Below are 17,702 nucleotides of genomic sequence, written 5' to 3'. Positions count from 1 at the left end.
ATATAAAAGAGAAATCATTCTTCATTTTGTTATTTCTTTCTCAACCCATTATTCTTCATCTTCTTCTTAAAATAACTATTTGCGTAAATAATTTGAAATGTTGATTATTTAAAAAAAGTAATCGCATTATGTTGGTGGGAAACAGGCAGTCAAAAAGTGGAATAATTGGTCGTAACGCGGACAGGTATTAGTGGTAGCCACTTAACAACTCTTTTCTACATCCACTCTTCATTTTGTTATTTCTTTCTCAACCCATTATTCTTCATCTTGTTACAAACAAAGTAACAAATGGAGGCCATTCAGACAGAACTCTCAAATTATGTGAAGGTGTTGTTAGAAAAGATTGTTTCTGTTCTAAGCTTGGACAACTGCGGGTACATGATGAGTAGCAGCGTTTCACTCTTGAAAAAGATGGAGAAAACACTGGTGGATCTTCACGGTGTTCTTTACCATCCTAACAACAAACTCATCCCCACTCAAGCTAACAACAGATTGCTGCGTTTGCTGAGACATCTTGTTTTTCATCTTGCCAGTTTGCTTGACAAAAATGATTTTTTATGGTATGCCAACCATTCTCGTTTATCTTTTTCCATTGCAGCGATTAAGTCTAAAACGGACACTTTAAAACAAATATTACAACTTGCTGATCATGATGAATCTTCTATTTATGGAAGAGACCCTGATGTTGAGAAACTTATACATCTTTTGTTGTCTAGTAGTAGTGATGATGATAGTAAAATTAGAGTGATTTCCATTCTTGGTATGGGAGGGATTGGTAAAACAGCCCTTGCTAAACACCTTTTCAATCATCCTCAAGTTAACGCCAAATTTGAGTTCAAATTGTGGGCAAATTTCTCAGATGATGTTGATGATTCCAGTGTTTTTGAAAACATACTTGAATCTATTACTTCAAAAACAACCATTAATGGAGTTTACCCAAAACTTTTGCTGGTATTAGATGGTGTGTGGGATGCAAGATCTGTCAATTGGACATTGCTGATGAATATCTTAAATGCTGGGGTATCAGGAAGTAGGGTCATCGTCACAACACGAGATGAAAGAATTGCAATATCCATGCATACCTTTCTTTCTGTCCATTATCTCAGACCCTTGAAAGTTGAAGATTGTTGGGCTTTACTAACCGAACATGCATTTGGAGCACACAACTACCATCAACGATACTATCTAGAAGAGATTAGCGCATCTAACAAAGAAATGCGAGAAAAGATTGGCCGAAAAATTGCAAAAAAGTGTGATGGATTACCATTGGCTGCTGTAGAACATGGGGCTATTCTTGGCATCTCATTGGACCCAGATTTTTGGAATTATGTGCTACAAAGCCACGCTCGCAATACAGCTTATGAGGTGCTAGCTTCTCTCAAATTGAGCTACAATTTTCTCTCTGATCCTTTAAAACAGTGTTTTCAATATTGTTCAATTTTTCCAAAAAAGTCCATCTTAGAAAAAAAGATGGTAGTTCATTTGTGGATTGCAGCAGGCTTACTAGAATCATCCTCCACAAATCAAGAAAAAGTTGGAGAAGAATACTTTGATGAGCTTGTGTCAAGGTCGTTGATACATCGGCGATCTATTAGTGACGAGGAAGGAAACTTTGGAATGCACAACTTCATCCATGATTTAGCCAGAGACGTTTCATTTCTAGAGATTTCATCTTCATACTGTATCGATATGGACAAACATAACCTACTTGATTGGATGCAGAATTTCTCATACAACAGAGGGACATATGATTCATATGACAAATTTTATATGTTATATGGAGTAAAAGGATTAAAAGGTCTGCGTACCTTTCTAGCATTCCCATTACAAGAACAATTGCCTCTTTCTTTGCTATCAAACAAGGTACTATATGACTTGCTGCCAAAAATGAAACAATTACGCATGTTGTCTCTGTCAAGCTACAAGAGTATTACCAAAGTTCCCAACTCTATTGGAAATTTGTTCTACATGAAGTACTTAAATCTTTCTCAGACTAATATTGAAAGGTTGCCTTCTGAAATATGCGAGCTTTACCATCTGCAGTTCTTGTTGTTGGCAGGCTGTAAAAGGCTCACTGAATTACCGGAGGACATGGGAAAATTGATTAGTTTGCGCTACCTTGACGTTAGTAACACCGCATTGAGGGAAATGCCCGTACAATTAGCCAAACTAGAAAATCTCCACACTTTGTCTGATTTTGTTGTCGGCAAACAAAATGGTGGATTGAATATTGCGGAGCTAGGAAAACTTCCCCACCTACATGGAAAACTTTCAATCTCACAGCTACAGAATGTTAATGACCTCTTTGAAGTAGATCGAGCCAATATAAAGATGAAAGAACAAATAGACGAGTTAGCTTTGGAATGGGATCTTGATAGTACTTTTTTAGATTCACAAATTCAAAGTGTTGTACTTGAAAAGTTGCGACCCTCAACAAATTTGAAAAGTCTCACCATCAAAGGCTATGGTGGAATCAACTTCCCCAATTGGTTAGGTGATTCTTTATTTAGCAACATGGTGCATTTAAGGATCTCGAATTGTAATGATTGTTTAGGGCTTCCATCCCTTGGAAAATTGGGTAATCTGAAAGAACTCGTTATTGAAGGGATGCAATCAGTGGAGACAATTGGTATTGAATTCTATGGAAGTGGTGATTCTTCATTTCAACCATTTCCCTCTTTGGAGAGTCTACACTTTGAGAATATGCAAGAGTGGAAGGAATGGGACTTGATTGGAGATACGGCTACAACGTTTCCTAATCTAAAAACTTTATCGCTAAGAAAGTGCCCGAAACTGATTGCTGGAAACATAACTGAAAAATTTCCTTTCTTAACTGAACTTGAGTTAAAAGAATGTCCTTTACTGGTACAATCAATGCCATTATCTGATCATGTATTCAGGCAACTGATGTTCCCTTTGAATCTTCTTCAACAGCTGACCATAGACGGCATTCCATCTTCAATGTCTTTTCCAACAAATGGTCTACCAAAAACCTTGAAATTTCTGATAATCAGTAACTGTGAAAATCTAGAGTTCCTTCCTCGTGAATACTTGTCCAATTACACATCGCTTGAAGAATTGAAAATATCTTATAGCTGCAATTCAATGACATCATTTACCTTGGGTGCTCTCCCTGTCCTCAAGAGTCTGTTTATTGAGGGTTGTAACAATCTGAAATCAATATCAATTGCAGAAGATGTGTCACTAAAGAGTCTCTCATTTCTTAGAAGCATCAAAATATGGGATTGTAATGAATTGGAGTCATTTACCCTAGGTGGATTGGCCACTCCAAATCTTCTCTATATTGCAATGTGGAAGTGTGAGAAGCTTCATTCACTACCAGAAGCAATGAACAGTCTAGCCGGCCTTCGAGAAATGGAAATTGATAATCTACCAAACCTTCAATCTTTAGTCATAGATGAGTTGCCTAGTAGTTTACAAAAACTGTCTGTTGGCTATGTTGGTGGGATTATGTGGAATACTGAGCCAAGTTGGGAACATCTCACTTGTCTTTCAGTGTTGCGAATTAACGGTGATGATACGGTGAACATGTTGATGGGGCCACTGCTACCTACATCGCTTGTGAAATTGTGCATTTGTGGTCTTAATGATACAAGCATTGATGAGAAGTGGCATCAGCATCTCACTTCTCTTCAAAACCTTGAGATTATTAACGCTCCCAAACTCAAGTCGTTGCCAAAGAAAGGATTTCCTTCCTCACTTTCAGTACTAAGTGTGACTCGCTGTCCATTACTAGAAGCAAGTTTGTGGAAAAAGCGGGGGAAAGAGTGGCGTAAGATTGCTCACATTCCCTCCATAGTTATTAATGAAGAATTGATCACATGAGTCTTGTTCGGGTGAGTCTTTCAAATATTTCTCTTTTTGTTTCTTTTATATTAATTTATCATCAATTATTGTGAATTTCAATAGTAACATCAAAATACAATATTATAACACTAACTCATTTATTTTAATCATAGAACTACATTTTGTGTCACCCCTGCTTCTTCCCTATCTTGCTGTTGTAAGAAGCCAAATTCACCTCAAAACCAGCCACCAGGTCCAGTAATTGCTTTTCTGTCCAGGAACAGATGAAAAGGAGAAAACACCACTGACTCCAAATATGTTAGGTATTCTTTTTATCTATATGACTTCATATATAGGTTATTGTGTTGTCTGTATCAAACTTCTTAACCATGGTTTAAATTCTTCACTATTCTATTATTCTAATACATATCATTAATTTATGCATTTTCACATTTTTGTGTTTATCTAACTGTCTTTAACTGGTGTTTTTCCCTTATGTTAGTCAATTAGAACTTTTTCCCTGTCATGTAGTTAAAGACATAGCTTCTTATTGTAACCTTTCGGTTTTGTTTAAAATATATTTTATTTTGGCATGTCTTGTGTTGCGAAGGATATTTCAAAAGATGTTGGCTTATTCCTATGATTAATGTCGTTGACCATCTAAATTATTTGAGTCTTAAATTTGTCCCATTTTATCACATGAATAATGTTTTTCTGATATGGTGTTAATATGTTAACTCTATTTATCAGTTTGAGTCTATTACAAGAAAATAACTTGCCTGACATGTTGCAGTAGCATAGATCATTGTAATGCAACTATTCTTGTTGGTGGTTAGTCAATTAGGATTTTATCATACGTCATTCCTGTGCACTTTTAGAAAAATAACATCATGTAGTGTTTTCAGAAACTATATGTTTAGCTGCTGTTGTTTATCAGTTTATCTACCAGATTTGGTAGCTTAGTTTGTCTTCAAATTATTTTATCTCTACATCATTTGCAGATCTAGTAAGGGCTTAGTGTAATTGATGGCTTGCACCTAGATAGCAGCAACAATATCTCTTTCTGTCAGGAGCGGATGGGAAGGAGAAATAGCAATGTTGGCTAAAACAGAGAGGTACTCTTTCTGTCCCTAATCTATGTTAGCTCTGTCATGCAAGGGACTTTCGTTGAATCCTGAAGTGCTTTTCTTCTCAACCCAACTATTGTGTTTTTCTCCCTCCTTAAGTTTAATTTTATATAGTTTTTGTTTATGGTGTTGTATCTCCTGTGGATTTATACAGTGTTGGCATCAATTGTGTTGGAAGGAGCTTGTTAATGATGCTACTCATAATTGCTTCAGTTAATGCTGTGGACTATCCAACTTAATTCAGTGAGCTTTTTATGTTCCTCTCTGACACATGAATTTCAAATAAATTTTGTAGCCACCTAGGAAATCTTAGTTTCATATCTTTGGTTTTCTAACTGGTTAGCTTGTAATTGAACCTAAATCGTACATTTACTTGGTAAACTATTTTCATTTACAATGACTCCTACTAGGCCTTTCAAAATGACTCCTACTAGGCCTTTCATTTACTTAGTTTCTTCTTTTTGAGCCTCATGGCATCACCAAAAGGAAGTGTGAAAATTGTTTTTTTATGCAAATTGAAAGTATAGTTGATACATTTTGATTTTTGCTCATTTTTTGGTCGAAATTGGTGTATGTTTAATGCAATTCATGACATGCTTTCTATTCTGTTTATGTTCTTTCTGCATGTATTAAATTACTTTATGCTGCTATAAAGATGAAATGTTTTATTTTAGCTTCAAAGGGTTACCATGAAGTCTAATAGTGGATTTCATTGCAGCTACCACATTCAGAACATGCAGGAATTATCGAACTGTGGTCTAACTTGCTATGAAGATTGAATTGTATGTTACCGTTGCTGCCATTTTTTCTTGGAAGTCAGTTAGGCTGATAGGGTGAGTTTTAGTCATTGTAGTCAGTCCCTCAGCAAACATTGATTATCTCCGTTGTTAATGCTCTCCATTGTTAATGCTTTGTTCTGTTATATATGAAAACAATAAGGCGTGACAGTGTCTCTATTACATTTATTTCAGGTTTGTATTTGCTCAACTGGAGAGGTAGATTTGTCCAACAGTTATCTCAACAAATCGAACTATGTCAGAATAACAGACATAGTCCTCATATGAAGAAAACTATTGTATCTTGTTCATCTTATGAGGCTGAATATCGTACTATTGTTGTTGTCAATCTTGTCTTTCATGAAAAGATCAAAGCACATGAACATTGATTCTATAACTTATTTATGTTGAAGGTATTGAAGAAAAATGTTTTATTTTTTTACTCGAACAAAATATGATTACAATAACAATTCAAACTTGTATAAAAAATATATTAAAATTATGGAATTAGAGGATTAGCGATCCAAAATATAAAAAGTGACACTTAAATTGAAGATGAATATAAGAAAATGCAGAAGAAAGGAATATAAAATTCATATTTATTTATTTTTGATAAATAGTTCCAAGATAAAATAAGAGTTCAAATCTTTACTATTTTAATTAGGAAAAATGTTAGTTCTCTCATGACATCATTCAGATATCTTTGAACATGGTGTGGATTGAGAGAGAGTAGAGTAAATTATAACAACACATAAATCTATACTAGAAACAACTCATGAACAAAAACTTATTAAACTTAAAGTGAAGGAGGAAAAAAACAAAATACTGATATTAAATCTATACTGTTATTTAGTAGTGTTTAAATTGTATGCTGATTTAAAACCAAGTTGAGGACAAAACATTAAGTCCAGACGTTTATATAAACAAAAGAATGTGTAAATGCATAAATAATATTTATCATACTAATCCATTGGAGACAAATTTAACCCATGTTACCAAAGTTTGATATAGTCAATGCATTAAAACCAATTCACTAAAATATATATGAAGTCATTAGACAAAAAGAATACCTGACATGTTTCCAGTCTGTTGTTGTTTCTCCTTTTCGTATGTTCATGATCGGTAAAACATTTACTGGACTTCGGTGCAGGTTGTGAGTACAAATTTGGTTTCTTGCAGCAGAACCAACGGTCAATTCTTATAAACTTCTAGGCAAATCATCTATACATGTAGGTCTGAAAATAGTTGGTTAATGATTTGTTTGTTAATAATCTTTTAAGAGAGTGAATGATAAAGCTTAATGACAATGTTTATAGGTCTTAACTCTTAAGGGATACTGTTCCAATAATTTGTCATTTAGTTTCTATACAGTTTTGAAAAGTTTGACCCCTTTACTTCAATTGTTAAGGTGACATGAGTTTAATTAGTAACAACAAATCATTGCTAAGTGGCTCAAAAACAGGATAAAGAAATGACAGGCATATGTGACCTGAGTAACCTGACAGGCTCAAAAATCATTCCTACGCTATAAAGATCGAAATTGGAAAGATTCCTTTGCACATTATTGTTGATAATTAATTGAAATAGAAAACTGAAACAAGTTATGATTAGCGAATGTATCATTTTCACTTGCCTTACTTTTAGCCTACAATAGTTGTGCCATAGCTTCTTTTTCCATCACTTAAATCTCTTTAAAGCCACTAGTTTTCACAAAAATGATCTTTAGATTATACAATCTAGGACGTGTGTTCAAAATTCTAGGATTCTAAAATCTGAACAATATCAATATACTTCATGTGAAGAAATAGAAATTCATACTCACCATATTTTTTCCATCCTTTTTTAAAAATACAAAATTATAACTTACTATTCTAGTATTTGTAAAGGTGCACAAATACAGTACATGATAAAGCCTAACTAACTGCGAACAAGAAAAACTACATGTCCAGCCTGGCCAATTGCATTGACTGTATCATGGTCGATACCGATGCCTAGCAGAAATAAGTAAGTTTGGCGATGCAAAAATAACACGATGCAAAATATAGGCATAAAAATGAAATAGTACATACACTTAATGGTGAGTGAAAATGAGAGTTAAGACCATACATGTAAGATGTGAGTAAAAAAGAAAATGTACATACAATTTATAGTATCCTGCTAAGTTACGATTCAGCTTCAATATCTCGATCCTGACCACGCCAGCAACAGAAAACAGTTTTGCTCTGAACGTAGCATGCTCCGGAAGCCGTGGCACGTAGCATCGTATGATACTACGGCCAAGCACACGATCTTGATTATGTTGCTTGATACAACAAACATTGTAAATTCCTTTTTGAAATGTCGTGGAGTCATCTCTTATATCAAGTTTAAAATAGTTTTCACATGTAACCACGAGCAGGACATGAATCTATCACTTTATCTACTTTAGAGCTGTAAGAAAACATGTTCAAAACAACAACAGTAGATAAGAAACTAACAAGATTCCCAATGTGGCTACAAACTTATTTGAGATTCATCTATATGATTTTGCCTGTCCACAATATTACCTATATGATTTTGTGCAGCATCTATGACATGCATCTTTCCAATACAAGACAAGCCAAAACACACATATTTTCAGAAAACAGAAGACTTGTTTATACCTCCTTTTCTGAATCTGCAATAAACCACAAGAGTGACCGAAGTAAATAAATGTAGATGGAAAGAAAGATGAGCATTAGAACATGCATGTAGTAAAATGAGTAATGTTAAAGCCTATCGAAGAGGAATTCATACCTGAGATGCCACTGCCGCTATCTCGGAGCAAGCCATCAATCACAGTTGAAGCCCTTGTAGATCTGCAAACAAGATAAAGATCAAAGACCGGTAAACAACTAAACATAGAGTCTCAAAAGAACATAATTCAGGATAAAATATAACTTCATTAAGCGTCATAATAATGACTTTTAATTATGAATCCACAAACACAAAATATAAAGGCTAATAGAAGAGGAGAATGAGTAACAATAGTGAATGCAATAGCGAGTTCCAAAACGTAGGACCAAAGTTTAGGCTTTGGATAATACAAAAACATATGTAGTATAATCGGATATTTATAAAAGAAGTTAGCGACTCACCTAGACAGGAAATTCATGTGATCACTTTGCCATTGATGATTATGAAGGGGATTTGAGCAATCTTACGCCATTCTCTCCCTCGCTTCCTTCTCAAACTTGCTTCCAGTAATGGACAACAAGTGATACTTAGTAGAGAAAGAGAGGAAGGCAATCCCTTTTTTGGCAATGACTTGAGTTTGGGAGCATTAACAATTTCAAGTTTTTGGAGAGAGTTCAGATGTTGAAACCATTTCCTATCAATGACATTATCCTTAAGATCATAGATGCATAGTGTCACAAGTGATGCAGGTAGAGAATGCCCCATCAGCATGTTAATTCGCAACACTGAAAGACAGGTGAAATGTTCCCAAGCTGGCCTGTAATTCTGCATAATCCCTCCAACAGAACCAATAGTCAGTTCTTGTAAGCTGCTAGGAAAATCATCTATGACAAATGCTTGAAGATTTGGTAGATTATCAATTGCCATTTCTTGAAGACCAGTTAGAGCGTGCATTCTTTCTGGTAGTAAAGGAAGCTTCTCACACTTCCACACGGAAAAATGAACGAGGTATGGAGTGGCCAATCCACCAGGGGGAAATACCTCAAGTTCATTACAATCCCATATTTTGATGCTTCTAAGAAATGAGAGACTCTTTTGCGACACGTCTTCTGCAATTAATATTGATTTCAGATTTATACAACCCTCAATAAACAAACTCTTGAGGACAGGGAAAGCACCCAAGCTAAATGATGTCATTGAATTACAGCTATAAGAAATTTACAATTCCTCGAGCGATGTGTAATTGTGCATGTATTCATGAGGTAGAAACTCTAGATTCTCACAATTACTGATTATGAGAAATTTCAAGGTTTTTGGTAGGCCTTCTGTTGGGAAAGACGTTAGAGATGGAAAGTCGTCTATGGACAACTGTTGAAGAGAATTGAGAGGGAGCATCAATCTGTTGAATACATCTAACATTGAAATTATATTTATGATATTATTATTATCATCTGAATGTCTTGACTCCACCAGTAAAGGCCATCCTTTTAACTCAAGTTCAGTTAAGGAATAAGTTTGTGAGGTATGTCTACATGCAGTTTAGGACATTTACTTAGCAACAAATGTTTGAGACTAGGAAAATTCATAGTCGGACCACCAATCATGTTCCATTCCTCCCACTCAGGCATATCCTCAAAGCGTAGAGTCTCCAAGGAGGGAAATGGTTGAAATGAAGCAGAACCATCACTTCCATAGAACTCTATACCGACACTTTTTATTGAAAGCATCGAATCAATATTGAGTTCTTTCAAATTACCCAATTGTCCAAGGGGTGGAAGCCAAATACAGTTATCACAATTCGAGATCCTTAAATACACCATACTATCATATAAAGAATCACCCAACCAATTTGGAATGCCGACTCCACCATAGCCTTTGATGGTGAGACTTTTCAAATTTGTTGAGGGTTGCAAGTGTTCTAGTACAATACGATGATTTCGTCGATCTGAAAAAGCAGTACCATAATCTCATTCCAAAGACAATTTGTCTATTAGTTCTTTCATCTTCATATTAGCTTTAAAAGCTTCATTGGGGTCATTAACATTTTGTAGCTGAGATATGGAAAGTTTTTCATGTAGGTTGGGAAATTTTCCCAGATCTGCAACCTTCAATCCTTCATTATGTTTGCTGACAACAAAGTCGGACAGAGTTTTGAGATTTCGTAGTTTGGCTATTTGAATCGGAATCTCCCTCAATGCAGTGTCACTAACGTCAAGGTGGTGTAGATTAACCAATTTTCCCATGTCCTCCGGCATCTCCTTCAATGCGGTGTTACTAACGTCAAGGTAGTATAGATTAACCAATTTTTCAATGTCCTTCGGCAATTCAGTGAACCTTTTACAGCCCGCCAACAACAAGAATTGCAGATTGTAAAGCTTGCATGTTTCAAAAGACAACCTTTCAATCATAGTGTGAGAAAGATTTAAGTACCGCAGGTCTATTAAATTTGCAATAGACTTGGGAACCTTGGTGATACTCTTGTAGCTTGACAGAGACAGCATGCGTAATTGTTTCATTGTTGGCAGCAAGTCATGCACTACCTTGTTTGATAGCAAACCAAGAGGCAACTGTTCTTGTAATGGGAATGCTAGAAAGGTACGCAGACCTTTTACTCTGTATAATTTATCAAATTTGTCATATGAATCATATGTCCCTCTATTGTATGAGAAATTTTGCATCCTATCATCTAGGTTATGTCTGTGCATATTGATATGGTATGAAGAAGAAACCTCTGGAGATGAAACCTCTGGAGATGAAACCTCTGTAGCTAAATCATGGATGAAGTTGTGCATTCCAAAGTTTCTTTCCTCAACACCATTAGATCGCCGATGTATCAATGACCTTGAAACTAGTTCATCAAAGTATTCTTCTCCAACTTTTTCTTGATTTGTGGACGATGATTCTAGTAAACCCGCTGCAATCCACAACTGAACTACCATCTTTTTTTCTAAGATGGACTTCTTTGGAAAAATTGGACAATATTGAAAACACTGTTTTAAAGGATCAGAAAGAAAATTGTAGCTCAATTTGAGAGAAGCTAGCACCTCATAAGCTGTTTCCCAAGCGTGGCTTTCTTGCACATAATTCCAAACATCTGGGTCGAATGAGATACAAAGAATATCCCCATGTTCTACAGCAGCTAATGGTAATCCTTCACACTTTTTTGCCATTCTTCTACAAAATTCTTCTTGCATTTCTTTTTTTAATTTGTCAATTACTTCTAGATAGAATCTTCGTCCGTGGTAGTAATGCTCTTTAAATGCGTGTTTGGCAAGTAAAGACAAGCAGTCTTCAACTTTCAAGGGTCTCATATAGTGAACAGAAACAAATGTTTGCATGGACATTGCAACTCTGTCATCTCGTGTTGTGATGATGACCCTACTTCCTGTTTCCCTAGCATTAAAGAGATCCATGAGTAATGTCCAATTGATAAATCTTGCATCCCAGACACCATCTAATACCAGCAAAAAATTTGGGTAGACGGTGTTGATGTCACTTGTAGTATTACTCTTTGTTTGTGAAGTAATAGATCTAAGAATGTTTTCAAAAATACTCAAATCATCAAATCATCAGCATCATTTGAGAAATTAGCAAGGGCTGTTTTACCAATCCCTCCCATACCAACAATGGAAATAACTCTAATTTTACCATCACAATCACTACTATTAGACAACAAAAGATGTTTCAGTTTCTGAATATCATAGTCTCTTCCATAAATAGAAGAATCATCATCACCAACTGAACTTAAGCCATGAAATATTTGATTTAAATTGTCCGTTTTAGACTTAATCAGTGCAGTGAAAAAACTTAAACGAGAATTATTTTTGAGCTGGTTAGGAGTAAGTGCGGCATCATACCCTGAAATTTGGTATTCGTGAAGCAAATTGGAAACTTGAAAAACAGCACGTCTCAGCGTATCCAGCGAATTGTTGATAGCTTGACTGAGGATGAGTTTGTTCTTAGCATAACGAAGTAGATATTGAAGATCCACCAGTGTTTTCTCCAAGAGTGGAAGGTCAGCTTTCTTGCTCCAGATGTAATCCTCTTGCTCATCAGAAAATATGGACTCTAACAACAGGTTCACAGAGTTTGAGAGTGAGGCGAATTTTTCTCTCTGAATAGAATCCATTAGTTAATTTGTTTGTAACAAGAAGAAGAATAGCTTGCGAAAGAAATGACAACAGAATGAAGAAAATCTTTTATTAGCTTATATTAGTCTTCCAATAGTTTAATGCCAACTAAGATTAAGTCTTATTATCCACTTAAGTCTCAAGTAGCTTGTATCTAAACTCTATTTGTAAAGTTTCTTTCAATCAAGGAATAATCAGTTCATTCTTTTACTTCAACTTGTAACAAACTTCATCTTTCTGTTACTTTTCTGTTACAACTGATTCCATAATCTTCCCGAGTTTATCATCATTAACATGGTATCAGAGCTTAAAAAACTTTGGTAGCCATTGTTCTTCTCTGATTGCCATGATATACATACTTATTTTTATGTCAGGTTTGAATTTGCACAACTGGAGGGGTTTGGTACAGTGGAGAGTCCAAAATGAATTTGATAACATTTCCATTGTTTTTTTATAGTCTAGAAAGAAAGTGTTCTTGTCCTTAAAGTTCTTTCTGCAGAACAATTCTTACTACTTCTAACTTCAATATATTCTGTTACATTCTTTCTTTCAACAAGGAATTAATTTTTTTTATACTATGCATTTATGCAATTTCTAATGAATATAACAATCATATATTAATTAACTTGGAGTGAAAGAACAAACATATCCATCCACGGGTATTAATTATTATAACAAGCATAGCTATTAATTTTAGTTACAAGTCAGACAAGTGAGTATAAACTAAATGACAATTATTTGCAAATGATTTCAAACAGAAAATTCACTCTGTTAAAAGATTATTATATCCCAAAAGTGAGTATAACATGATTTTTCAAACAACACCTCCACATAAGCTGGAAAAATTGTTTTTGGCACAAAAGTCACCCGAAGTTGCGTAGTTTGAATGAATAGAAATAGCATTAGAAATCACAACAAAATGCAGCCTATATGAAAAACACTGCTCTTCTTTGATTTTTATGAGTATGGATCATCAAAGCAGTTGCGGAAATCAACTCTGACAGATAATAGCTGCTCGTCGTAGTTACTCCGGTAATCATCTCTACTGAATCCTGAATAAAACCAGAAAAGAGTATATAATAGTCACATAGAAATGTGAAGCTAAATGAGTAATGTTAAAAGTTATGAAAGAGGAAATTTATACCTGAGATGCCACTGCTTCCATCTTGGTTCCGGTCACCCCATCGCCCTTTGAGGCCCTTGGTTGATCTGCAAACAGGCAGAACAATAAAAATAACTAAAAAATGTTCCACAAAACAAAAAGACCAAGCCAACGAATCTAATAGATGAAGTAGTAAACTTATAGTCCCAAAACATGATTATTTGTTGTTGTAGAAAATAAAAAACATTGACTTTGTCGCAGTTACTAATAGATTGCAGATTCGGAAGATTTTGAATTTCCATTTCTCGAGGCTTGCTAGAGTGTTTTTCAGTTCTGCTAGTGCGAAAGTCTCTTACACTTCCACACCGCAAAATAGTTCACCAGTCACCACAATGATTCCAAGCTACTAAACTTTGTTAAAAAAAATATATGTTCACCACAAGAAAATGCTTGATATAGGTCCAATTACAATCTATTGATGAAACCAGTGTTGTATCTACTTTAGAACTGTGAGATAACCAGTTAAATCTATAACCAAAGATAAGAAACTAATTGAAGATACTAAAAGTGGCCACAAATTTACTTGGAGTTCAAGGGAGGGACAAAGGAAAAACTCATTAAATTAATTTTGATAGTCCACATAATTAACTTAATAATTTGAGCAGCAACTTTAACAAACTCCTTTCCAACACACAGAAGATACTTGAAGTGGGACTAGAGTAAACAATAACATATAAATCTACTATCCTATTGATGAAAATAAAAATGAGCATTAGAACATGCATGTATAATGGAATAACATTCAAATCTATCAAAGAGGAAACTTATACCTTAGATTCCATTACTACCATCTTGTTGCAAGTCATCAATTCCACATGAAGCCCTTGGTCGTCTGCTAACATGAGAGAGAGAGAAAAAAAATCGAGAAATAAATATAAGCAATAAAATTGGGGTGATAAACTGATATACAATAAAACATAAGTCCCAAAAATCAAAACATTATTCAGAATCCTTCCAGCATGAAAAGAAAAGGTAGAAGGCTGATCGCTTTAAGAAGCCTTTCTCAAGAAATGAGTTGTAATTCCCATGTATGACAGAGCTAACTAACATGGATTAGGGACAATAAGAGTACCTCTCTGCTTTAGCCAACATTGCTATTTCTCCTTCTGATCCGCTCCTGACAGAAAGAGATATTGCTGCTCCCATCTTTGTGCAAGCCATCAATTACACTTGAAGCCCTTATTAGATCTGCAAACAAGGTAGAGATAAAGTAAGCCACCAAATCTGGTAGATAAACTGGTAAGCAACTAAATATATAGAATCCGAAAAACAAAATTTAGGATAAAAAACCCCATAGAGATACTGTGTCAAACTTGATGGTATACGATAGCAAGTTTGGGAAGAAGCAAGGGTGGCACAAAATACAATTCTATGATTAAATAAATGAGTTAGTACTAAGCTAAGCTATAATATTGTATTTTGATGTTACTACAGATATTCACAATAATTGATGATAACATAATATTAAAGAAACAAAAAGAGAAGTATTCCAAGACTCACTCGAACAAGACTCATGTGATCAATTCTTCATCAATAACTATGGAGGGAATTTGAGCAATCTTACGCCACTCTTTCCCCCGCTTTTTCCGCAAACTTGTTTCTAGTAATGGACAGCGAGTCACACTAAGTACTGAAAGAGAGGAAGGAAATCCTTTCTTTGGTAACTGTCAATAATTCTTGGCTTCATACTTTTCTCATTATTATTTCTCGTATATATAAAGGTTACAGGGCTATATCGGTAATTACACTAAATAAATACATTTAAACTAATTCCTATTCACATCCCCCCTCAAATTGATGCTGCTTGTCAATGAGCATCAATTTGCTAACAAGAAACTGATGACGTGGACGCGGAACAGCCTTGGTAAGAATATCTGCAATCTGCAACTGAGTACTGACATGAGGAAGTGATATTATTCTGTCATCATAAGCGTCACGGATTGAGTGACAATCAACTTCAATATGTTTGGTGCGTTCATGAAAAACAGGATTCGCAACAATTTGGATGGCACTTGTATTGTCAGCATAAAGTGAAGTTGGCTCTATTTGAGGAAATCCAAGTTCAGCCAAAAGACCACGGAGCCAAATTATTTCAGAACAAGCCGCAGACATGGCACGATACTCAGATTCAGTAGAAGATTTAGAGACTCTCGCTTGTTTCTTACTTTTCCATGAGATCAATGAAGAGCCAAGAAACATGCACCAACCAGTGACAGATCGTCGAGTATCAGGGCACCCTGCCCAATCGGCATCACTATAAGCACTCAATTTAGGAGGAACTCCAGTAGGAAAGAATAAACCACGATGAGAGCTTCCCTTCAAGTAACGGATTATACGTCGAACTGCTGCCAAGTGTAGGTGGCGAGGAGAGTGCATGAATTGACTTACTTGTTGAACAGCAAATGATATGTCAGGGCGAGTAATAGTCAAGTAATTAAGGCTACCCACGAGTTGACGATACAATAAGGGATCATGCAACAGATCACCATCATCACGATGATATTTAACATTAACCTCAAGAGGAGTATCTACTGGATTAGCTGATTGCAGACCAGCCATAGAAATTAAATCTGTGGCATACTTGTGTTGATGGAGGAATATGCCCTTGGATGTAGAATGAACCTCAAGACCAAGAAAATAATGCAAATTACCAAGATCTTTCATATGAAACGCTGCTTGTAACTGCTGCTTAAGGCTTTGAATGGAAGCATGATCAGAACCAGTAATAATCATATCATCAACATACAGAAGAAGTAGGACGATTCCAGTAGATGTTCTATGAATAAATAGAGAAGAATCGTACTGACTCTGAGTAAAGGAAAACCCAAGTAGAGTGGAGCGAAATTTTTCATACCATGCTCTAGGCGCTTGTTTCAAACCGTATAAGGAGCGTTTGAGCTTGCACACACCCTTAGATGACGGAAATAAACCTTGAGGAGGAGTCATATAAATATCTTCCGCCAGGTCACCATGAAGAAAAGCATTTTTCACATCTAATTGATGAAGAGTCCACCCGTTAGAAGCAGCTATAGAGAGTACCGTACGAACAGATGTCATTTTGGCAACCGGTGCAAATGTCTCATCATAATCAATTCCATATTCCTGCTTGTTTCCTAAGGCAACCAAGCGAGCCTTGAAACGGTTGAGGGACCCATCAGAATTCAATTTCACCGAATATGTAACACCCCATATTTTCTAATTTTAATTTAATTGGAAATTAAATTATTAATTAGAGATAATTTAGTATTTGGTTGAATTATATGGAAAATGATGAGTTATTGGCATTGGGCCTAGAGTGGTGATTAGCAGAAGAGGGGGTGTTGACTAAGCAAGCCCATTATAATATTTTATTTTATTTTTCATAAAATAAAGGAATTGGGAAAAGAGGAGAGGAAAGGAGACAGACTCTGAGAAAGGGAGAACACGTGAAGTGAGAAGAGCCAAAGGGGAAGAAGATCTTCGAAGATTCGACTCTGAGGTAAGGGGGGATTCTTCGGGTTAGTATTCCTTATGTGATTATAGGTAGTATGATTGATTAGGATTGTTGTCTAGTTCAATCGTACGTGTCGGGTTTGGGACTTTGTTAGGTTTTGATGAATTGGTATGAACTACATGATTTTGTTGATGCTCATGTTATGTGTTGTTAATACTTGTATAAAATTTGTCTGAATTATGTGTTTATATGAAAATTGATGTTATATGTGTCATACGTTCTATGTACCTGAAATTGGGGAAAATGGGATAGGGAAATGCTGTCAAAATAGTGAATTTTGCTGTGCAGGTACGTAGGAACCGGTTCCCGTATGGGACGAACCGGTTCCCCCTTGTAAAAACAAAGAAGTATGGATTCTGGGCAGCTGGGAACCGGTTCCCATGTAGGGACAACCCGGTTCCCCATAGTAAAAATCCGAGGCGTGATTCTGGAGACTGCCAGGAACCGGTTCCCATGTAGGGACAACCCGGTTCCTGCAGCATTTTTCTAAAAATGTTTTATCTTTGAAAACTCATAACTTTTGATCTGAGTATCCGATTTATGTGCCGTTTT

The 17,702-nt window shown here is 35.6% G+C and overlaps 1 protein-coding gene, 1 long non-coding RNA gene and 1 pseudogene across 4 annotated transcripts; 1 reads left to right on the top strand and 2 right to left on the bottom strand.

Annotated features, from left to right (window-relative positions):
• The first annotated feature begins 214 nt into the window (after positions 1 to 214).
• On the top strand, positions 215 to 6,146 carry LOC131662613 (putative disease resistance protein At3g14460). 3 transcript variants are annotated; one of them, XM_058932429.1, is made up of 6 exons: positions 215 to 3,857; positions 3,981 to 4,130; positions 4,809 to 4,922; positions 5,089 to 5,146; positions 5,653 to 5,767; positions 5,906 to 6,146. In XM_058932429.1, exon 1 carries the CDS (start codon positions 289 to 291, stop codon positions 3,844 to 3,846), a length of 3,558 nt encoding a protein of 1,185 aa, XP_058788412.1. In that variant the 5' UTR covers positions 215 to 288; the 3' UTR covers positions 3,847 to 3,857; positions 3,981 to 4,130; positions 4,809 to 4,922; positions 5,089 to 5,146; positions 5,653 to 5,767; positions 5,906 to 6,146. The 3 variants fall into 3 exon arrangements, with proteins under 3 accessions (XP_058788412.1, XP_058788411.1, XP_058788413.1); XM_058932428.1 differs by having other exon boundaries at positions 5,089 to 5,177; XM_058932430.1 differs by lacking the exon at positions 5,089 to 5,146.
• A 430-nt stretch (positions 6,147 to 6,576) lies between these two features.
• Positions 6,577 to 12,577, bottom strand: LOC131662612 (putative disease resistance RPP13-like protein 1; annotated as a pseudogene).
• A 175-nt stretch (positions 12,578 to 12,752) lies between these two features.
• On the bottom strand, positions 12,753 to 15,082 carry LOC131656956 (uncharacterized). The gene is made up of 4 exons (XR_009300397.1): positions 14,730 to 15,082; positions 14,428 to 14,489; positions 13,640 to 13,704; positions 12,753 to 13,547 (listed from the first exon to the last, which is right to left on the bottom strand). It is a non-coding gene; the product is annotated as an uncharacterized LOC131656956 (long non-coding RNA).
• Positions 15,083 to 17,702: the final 2,620 nt, after the last annotated feature.

Source organism: Vicia villosa, linkage group LG3 (genome assembly GCF_029867415.1).
Source record: "Vicia villosa cultivar HV-30 ecotype Madison, WI linkage group LG3, Vvil1.0, whole genome shotgun sequence".
NCBI classification, from domain to species: domain Eukaryota; kingdom Viridiplantae; phylum Streptophyta; class Magnoliopsida; order Fabales; family Fabaceae; genus Vicia; species Vicia villosa.
This window is presented reverse-complemented; position numbering and strand designations above follow the sequence as displayed.

What these genes read in the sequence shown, in the direction of transcription:
- LOC131662613 (XM_058932430.1), top strand. Translation starts at nt 289, where the DNA reads ATGGAGGCCATTCAGACAGAACTCTCAAATTATGTGAAGGTGTTGTTA.